Consider the following 8317-nt stretch of genomic DNA (forward strand, 5'->3'; position numbering starts at 1 on the left):
TTCCGCAAACTCTGTGAGAATTTTGGCGTGAACTCGCGTGTACATCCACGAATTCCACAAAATGAAGCTAAAAGTTAAAGGAAAACATTCATTTCAAAATGGAAATTAACGAGACGCAAAAGTTTCACGAAAAACTTGGCAAACTTTTCGTGGCGAACGATTGCTTGTCAAAAAGTTCCGACGGAACGATTGACTCGTCCTTGGAACCGAAAGGTCAGTTAGTGTGAAGATGGATATGGGAGAGAGGGACAAACTTTGAAAGAATTTGAATCCTTGAAAAGGGGCAGGAAAAAAACGATATAATTTATAGAGGGAAAAACCGGAGAAAAGAAGACGGAGCTCATCTTTTCTCAAAAAAAAAGAAAAGAAAAGAGGAGCATCCAAGCGAGAGATAATTTTGTTGGTTTTGCACAGAAGGATAGTGGGAACAATTTCCAGATTCTCTCTTTCTCCATTTTTATATTTATTGCAAAATGCTTCTTTCAGAGGAATTCGGTTGCAAAGAAGAACTAGAAGATGGGGAACTATCGTTTGACGACAGCGATGATGCTATTGCGGCGCAGAAAAGAGAATTGACACGACAAAAGTATTGAGCGATTGACATATTTTTAATTTCTCTAAAACTAGATTAGCTCCAGGTTTCGCCGTTTTCGGCACAAGGAGTATCAATGCGATGAATGCGACCGTATGTTCACGCTCAAACACAATCTTCAGAATCACTTCGTTCAGGTTTTGAATAAAATTAAAACTACAAAGAAGAAAAATACATTTTTCAGTACCATATGGGTTGCAAAACTTTGCACAAAGCATGTCCTTCTTGTAAATGTTCCATATGTGGGAAGATCTACTCAGCTGCATCTGTCCTTGCTGAGCACATGATGCAAGAACATGAGTGAGTTCTTTCAACTAGCGTTTTAGATCTCAATAAATATATTTTCAGCAGGTACATAAATCACTTTCAGTGCTCCAAGTGCCATGAACAATTTTTAACACAAACTGCTCTTCAAAAGCATATGAAAGAGCACATGCGGGAAAGAAAATCGTGTCGATACGAGGGATGCAAGGGGTTGAAGTTTAAGAATAGCAGAGTAGGTGAAACGAAACGTACTTCATCCCACATTTATTTGGATTCAGGAGCTCGCCGAGCACGTGCGCCTCGAGCATAAAACCAGAGAGTTGTCTTGTTCTGTGTGCAATATGGAGTTCCGACAGCTGTCTGCCAAGATTAAGCACGAGAAAGGGCATGAAAAAGGTTTACTTTTTTCAATTTAATTATTTGGAAACGGAAGACAAAATTACAGAAAAATATGGTGATAGTACGGCAAATAGAGGGAAAGAACGAAGAAAAGCCATGGTAAGTTTACGATCAACCCAAGAAAAAGAGAGATTCTGAGTACCAAAAGCAATCAACAAATGGGTTTTTTTCAGTGTGATGAAGACCTTGTCAAAAGAGAACCGACGTCTCCTCTCTCGCCGTCTCCGATGAAGCGCCAGAAGTTTTATAGTCCTCAGTTTGAAGCTGTTCCCATCAAGAGAAAAACGACGAAACGGCTAACCAAAGAAGAGATTCTTGCTAAAATCAGAAGAACCTAGTTGGATATTCAAACTGTTGTTTTAGCCTGGTATAATAGTTGCTAATGAAAAATAATAAAAACATGAATTTTTAATAATTGTGATTTTTTTATGTTTTGAAAAGAAAATGTACATGGATACCTTGAAAACTGGAAAAAACACTGAAAACTGGTTTCATTTGTAAATCTACCGTAATTTCAAAGGAGCATGATTGGAAGTGGTTAATATGGCATCGACACGAATAGTATCGAAATGTAGTGGAAAGAATGCTGATTTTTTCTTTTTTGCAGTTTTTGGCATTTTATGAAGAGAAGCAAAAAATCACCGAATTGTTCGCTAAATACTTGTCAATCACTCCATAATTTTTTCTACCTTTGAATCCCGTAAAACATTTTCGCTCCAATGCCCAATAGCAGAATTGTTTTCGTGCGCCTTTAAGGGTTACTGTAATAGTTGTTTCTCATTGCAATTTTTCTTTGTTTTTTCGGCGATTTCTCACAGCTGTGATCACAGAACTGCGCTGTGATCACAGAACTGATTCTGCTTTAATGATGATTTAAAAAAATTATGTATTTGTCTGAATTTATTGAAAATTGTCGAATCGGTAAATATCGTTGCAAAAATATTTAAATTTCTTTATTTGCAAAAAAATCGGATTTCTTCTTTATAAAATGACATTCATATGTTTTACCGCTCAATTTCAGCCGATTTTTCTCTTTCTGTTGGTCGGAATTTCGGTATTTTCATCCTAGGAGAACAACAACATATTGATTTTTCGATTCCACCTATTTTTCTCAAATCCTTCAATCAATATTTCCCTTTATTCTGTTATCGTCAAAGTCTTTCAACACTTGCATTTTCTCTATCAATTTCACAAGCTTTTTGAGTGATGTGATGTTCGTGAAGACCAAGTAAGCGCGCTCCGTCGCGAAACGACAAACTGCAATTTTGTCCCAATGTTGTGCAATAGTTTTAGACAAAGACAGCCGTTTTTCCTGTTTTTTCTTATACGTTCGTGAATTTTTAAATTATGAACAACCTTCTTCAGAATCTTCTAGTAATGTCTGACGGTGCCGCAAAGTCGCCTGATGAAGGCAAGAATAACGTAAGATTATCTTAAAATTCAAAAAAGTCCTATTGAATATAATGTATTTGTAGAACCAAAATAAGAATCGAAACCAAGGAGGAAATCGTGGAAGAGGAGGCTCTAACAACAAGAAGCATGGCTCTTCTCGCCAAGCACCTCGTCAACCTACAAAAGTTGATATGAAAAAGTACGAGAGAATGATTTCCGCAGCACATGTTAGTTCCTTTTTTGAGTTCTGAAAAAATCAATGTGATTTCAGACCAACTTCTCTGATATTCCTTGCGGCACCAAATCTGTCGATTGTGATATTTGCTGTAAGAAGAACGATGTGTTTGGAGTGAGTTGTGTTCTTTGAATTTTTGAATTACAGTGAACCCTGTATTAGAAGAGCACCTTCAATTGAAGGGCTCCTCTAAAATAGATGGGCCCCTGTAATAGAAGGGCCCTCTTCAAAATGTCCTGTTTGAAATTGAAAATTTCCGTACGATTTCAGTAAAAAATATCCCGGAAATTCCACAAATTCACAGAATTCTATTGAAAAATGCTTTTTTGGTCAAAAACTTGCTTAATTTTGGTGAAATTGATGGATTTTCATGCATTTTGAACGAAAGAATTCACCAATTTTTGAATGAAAAATTTCTGAAAAAATGACTGGAAAAATAGAAGGGCCCTCCGGAGGTACCTTGAAACGAGCCGACCCTTCTAATGCAGGTTTTAGGGTATTCAAATGAATCTCTGCAATTTCAGATCGGTCCGTGTCGCCATCCAGTTTGTGCAGAATGTGTTATTCGTATGCGAGTGCTTGGAAACTCGAAAACATGTCCAGTCTGTCGAGCTGACATCGATGAACTGTCCTTCTGTACTGTAGATGATGATCTCGCATCGGTCAGCCTTAACTTCAAAAAGTCTGGACATCCCGATGAAGATCGTTTTGGAATTAGATTCAGTAACAAAGTGGCAGGAACCAAATATGAGAAGTATTTGGCTCATGTTTGCAAGATTTGCAAAACGTTAGTCTATTCTAAACGACGATAATTCATCAAAAATTTTATAGAGATGATGGTGAACGTCTGGAATTTCCGTCGTTCATGTCTCTCCGACAGCATATGGCCAATCGGCACGAGCAATCATATTGTCACATTTGTACCGACAACCTGAATTTATTTTCGCGAGAGAGGAAGACATACACAAGGGATCAACTTCAAAGGCACATGAGAAGTGGAGATTTTGATGATAAAAGTTTCAAGGGACATCCGCAATGCCTTTTCTGTGAACAGAAATTCTTGGATGAAGAGAATCGTTACCGTCATCTTCGCAAGGAACACTTCTTCTGTCAGTTCTGCGAATCGGATGGAACAATGACCAATGTTTTCTTCGGGTTAGGTTTTAAATTTTCTTTGAAAAAATGTAAAATATAATTTTAGAAAGCACGACGAACTCAAAAGGCACTATAAAGATCATCACTACATTTGTGAGACTGAAGAATGTAAGCAGATGGGAATCGCATTTGCCAACAAGTTTGAACTTGATCTGCACAGAGCAAATGAGCATTCAGAAAGGAGAAATCTTATTGAACTTGGTTTTGGGCAACGACCACCAGTTGATACGGCGAGACCGGTCGGAAGGTAATACAAAGATCACGAAAATTACATTCCAAAGTAATAATTTCAGAGGTCGCGGTGCTCCTCGATACAATGAGCCTCCTCCGCCCGTACCTCGAGAAAGAATTGCAGTCGTTCAGAGACAAGTTGAAACCAATCCTCAAAGCGATCCCAGCGAGTTCACCACTGTGAGATCTGCTCAGAGTAAAGGAGTTTTCACGAGCACCAGATCTGCTTTCACGCCTAGTCAAGTTGATTTTCCAAGTCTCGCCCCACAGGCGCCACCGGTAAGCTTCCGAATAATATTCTCAAACGGCAACCAATCCATTTTTAGCCGAGCATCCGTTCTTCTGAATTCCCTCGTTTGAATAAAGTGAACAAGCCTGCAGCCGCTGCTCCAACTGTTGTTGATCACTTCCCGTCTCTCGGAGAAACTTCATCGTCTTCTGCACTTCCATTGCGAATCAAAGTTCCGCCGCTGGTGAAAAAGCGTCAGCCTCCACCACCAACAGAGAACAAACCAAAGCAAGCGCCTTCCAGAAAACAGACTCCTAGAGAAGACACTGATGACTATTCTAGAAGAGATATTCCACAAACCGTTCTCAAAGTCAACAATAGAACAATGAGTTTCGATACTGTTGATGACCGTCCAGTAACCACAGCAAAGTCGAATATTCAAATGATACAGCGAGTGGAGCAAAACACCAATCAATCGTCTTCCTCTTCCGCGAAGGCACCTAGAATGCTGGATTTTCCGTCTTTACCGGCTGCTTCTGTCCCATTACCACCTGCAAACAGTTCCTGGCTGAATAGTAAAAACAGTAAAATTGTGAGCGGAGATGGGAATCTTTGTGTGTTCTCAAATTCTTCACTTTCAGAAGTCTTCTGGAGCGATTTCAAGTGTTGTTGTTCCTGCGAACTACTCCAAAGCTACACAGAATCAGAATAAGAAGAAGAACAAGGTGTCCGTACCGAAAACCGAAGTTTGGTCGTCTCTAGGCCCAGCTCCAGAAACTGTACCATCTGCTGTGGTTACGGATGAATGGCAGGATATTCCGTTATCCAAAGAAGCGCAGGCTGAGAAGGAGAAACAGGAGAAGAAGGTGGAGTGGGCACGACGGAAGGCGGAGATTCAAGCAAGAGTCGCGGCTGCCACGAAGGAGAAATTGGAAGCAGACCAATCTGAAGTTGAACCGGAACCTGAGGTGCAAAGGTAAGCTAGATCAAATAGAATATTTATTTTCTAACTTACCGTAAAACCTGTAATAGAAGGGCCCTTTTAGTTTTATCTTTAAGCCCATTTCTCTCGGTTCCCGTTGAAGATTTTAAAAAGTTGTCAACTGATAAAGAGCTCATCATAATACCACAGACATTTTACCTGTTGACACATTTTTGAAATGTTTTAAAGGAGCCGAGATTATTGAGCTTAAACTTGACTGGGTGTGGGCCCTTCTATTACAGGTTTTGAAGTAATACTCATCTCTTTGTTTCTCATAGTTTTTTTCCAGATCAGTAACACCACCTGCAGCACAAAACCCCAAAATTACGGACAACAAAAGTTCAGAATGGTTTGTTGCTAATTCGAAAACTTCTGCTAAACAAGGGGATGCTAGCAGCATGGCTCCGTCCACTCAGAAGAACAAAAATAAAGTAATAAGCTTAATCTCTTTATTTCAATAAAAATTTCACTTTCAGAAAAATAAAAACAAAGGGAGCGCCGCTTCAAACTCCATCCAGCAAGATTCAGCTCCTCCAGGAATCGCAGAACAACCTCCTAAGGTCCAACAGACCAAAAAAGTGGAGTCAGTGGTTCCAGAGCCGGCCAAAGATTCCTATCAAGAAAAAATGGACGCGGTAAAAATGAATATGATTGAGAGCCTGAACCTAACACTTGTTTGTAGCTCTGGAACATGCCCAAACTCCCTTCGATGACATCAATGCTGTCGTCGTTTTCGATTTCCAATATTTTCGGAATGGGTGCTTCCACCGCAGAACCAGTACGTTACAAATACATTAAGATATACAAAAACGAATTTAACAGCTGATATTCGGTCATTTTTACCATTTTCAGGAGTCTAGAGCTCGGCTGTAAAGTTTCCGATGTCTTTGGAAATTTTGGAGAGCATTCACAGAATATTTTGAATTTTCGAGAAAAAAAATATTTTTCTTCAATTTGTTCGCAAAACTTCTCAACCTTTTCAGGTTTTTCAGCCATTTTTGAAGATTCTTTTTGGATTTTTCCGAATTTTTTGTCTGAAATTTGACAAGATTTTGTTCGCGAGGATTACTGTAGAAGGTTTTGTAGTCTCTTTGGCTATTCCAATCACGTCAAAATACAGAAACTAAAAAGCAAATAAGTTTCTACAGTAATCTTTGTGAACACCATCTTGTCACTTCAGACAAAAAATTCGGAAAAGAAATTTCAAAAATAGCTGAAAAACCTAAGAAGGTCTAAAAATTTCGCAACAAATTGAAGAAAAATCAATTTTTGCTGGAAAATTCAAAAATTCAAAGTTTCCAATCTAAGTATATTTGACACTCTTTTTTTCAAAGTTCTCGGACATTTGCCAGCCAAGCTCCAGACTCCTAAAAATGACCTAAAATCAACTGAAACGTATGTTTTTGTATATCTTATTGACCAGTACTGTACGTACATTGGGTGTTTTATCTTCTCTTTTCAGTCAGTGAATGCCGCTCCACCACCTGGACTAGAAAACGTTGTCTTGACTCCTCCACCAGGACTTGGGTTCCCTACTGCAACAAGCTCTAACGAGATTTCATTTGCTTCGGCTCCAATGCTGTCGCATGACGATGTGAGAGAAAAACGAGAGCGAATGAATGAGGATAGACGGAGAAAGCAGGAAGAGACTGAGAAGGTAAGAAGAATGGGTTAGCTGATCTATTGACTTTGAGCCAAACATCTGTCTGGTGATAAGAAACATCAGTGTTTATTTTGGTAGAAGGAAACTAGCAAATGTACACGCACAATAGTACCTCACTTACCTCTCATTTTCAGAAAGACGATGGTTGGGTAACAACTGGAAAGACTGCAAACAACAAGAAGAACAAAAAGAAATAATTTATAAATACATAGGTGTTTAAAGTTTCTATCATCTCTTTTTCTCATATCGTTTTCAACTAATATAGGGTTTTTTTTCTTTTTTCGTGTTCATCGTCTTCTCATCTGCCGTTTGTTTTTCTTTTCTCTCCGTCTCCCTGTTCCACTGGTAATTAGATAATAAAGAGAGTTCAACAAAATAGTTTACCTGTTATCAATGACAAGACTATCCAGCGTCATTACCTGACAGTATTAGAGCTATGGGTTTGGTCAGTCTAAATATTGAACAGGTAAGACGCTGGACATTGGTCACTTTCGAATAGGACAGTAGCCGAATAGGAATGACGATGATTCGAAGGGAATACCGGGGCGGGGTGGGTCCTCATCGTGTGCTCACCGAGAGAGCAACAAAAAGTGGGCGGAACGAGTGGGAGAGGGGCGGGATTTCCCGGTGGCGACCACTTACAGTGCTTTTGTAGGTGGGCAAATAGAATGAACATGGGAACAGATAAGATGTGATTAATTCTTAAATTAAAGGCTAAATTATTCAATAGTCTGGAAAAATACACAAGGTTCGAGATGCTGTGGTATGCAGTTGCGCTCTAATGAGAAGACGACGTGGCAAAGCTTTAGGCAAAAAATTGCAAGAGATTTGAATTTTCAACGGCCTGAAACTTCGTCACGTCACCTTCTCATTAAAGCGCAACTGCATACCACGATAGCGTGTGACGTATGCAGTTGCGCTCTAACGAGAAGGTGACGTGGCAAAGTTTTAGGTCGTAAAAATTCAATTTTCTCGCAATTTTTGGTTGATTTTTCATCTAAAAATTAATTATCTATTATCGCTATCTGAAGAATAAGAAGGTGGAGAGCGGAATATCTCGTTAAATTTTTCTTAAAGGGGCAAGAGCGGAGACTACCGTATTTCACCAATTTTTTTCGACGGTTTTCATCGTTTTTTCAATGATTTTCATCGTTTAAAATCATTTTTTCTTAGTT

At 39.1% G+C, this 8317-nt stretch overlaps 2 protein-coding genes across 2 annotated transcripts; both read left to right on the forward strand.

Moving 5' to 3' along the window:
* Nucleotides 1-473: 473 nt before the first annotated feature.
* On the forward strand, nucleotides 474-1593 carry CBG11205 (the record flags this gene model as incomplete). Its single annotated transcript, XM_002630425.2, has 7 exons — nucleotides 474-586; nucleotides 639-729; nucleotides 777-892; nucleotides 941-1088; nucleotides 1135-1252; nucleotides 1302-1354; nucleotides 1429-1593. The coding sequence occupies 7 exons, from the start codon at nucleotides 474-476 to the stop codon at nucleotides 1591-1593; spliced, it is 804 nt and encodes a 267-aa protein (XP_002630471.2).
* A 1009-nt stretch (nucleotides 1594-2602) lies between these two features.
* CBG11206 lies at nucleotides 2603-7339 on the forward strand (the record flags this gene model as incomplete). The annotated part of the gene is made up of 14 exons (XM_002630426.2): nucleotides 2603-2677; nucleotides 2731-2874; nucleotides 2919-2996; nucleotides 3407-3669; nucleotides 3714-4037; nucleotides 4084-4284; nucleotides 4331-4547; nucleotides 4595-5089; nucleotides 5139-5473; nucleotides 5769-5910; nucleotides 5956-6114; nucleotides 6162-6257; nucleotides 6942-7136; nucleotides 7277-7339. 14 exons carry the CDS (start codon nucleotides 2603-2605, stop codon nucleotides 7337-7339), a joined length of 2787 nt encoding a protein of 928 aa, XP_002630472.2.
* Nucleotides 7340-8317: the final 978 nt, after the last annotated feature.

This window comes from Caenorhabditis briggsae (assembly GCF_000004555.2).
Source record: "Caenorhabditis briggsae complete genome, chrII, whole genome shotgun sequence".
Taxonomy (NCBI): domain Eukaryota; kingdom Metazoa; phylum Nematoda; class Chromadorea; order Rhabditida; family Rhabditidae; genus Caenorhabditis; species Caenorhabditis briggsae.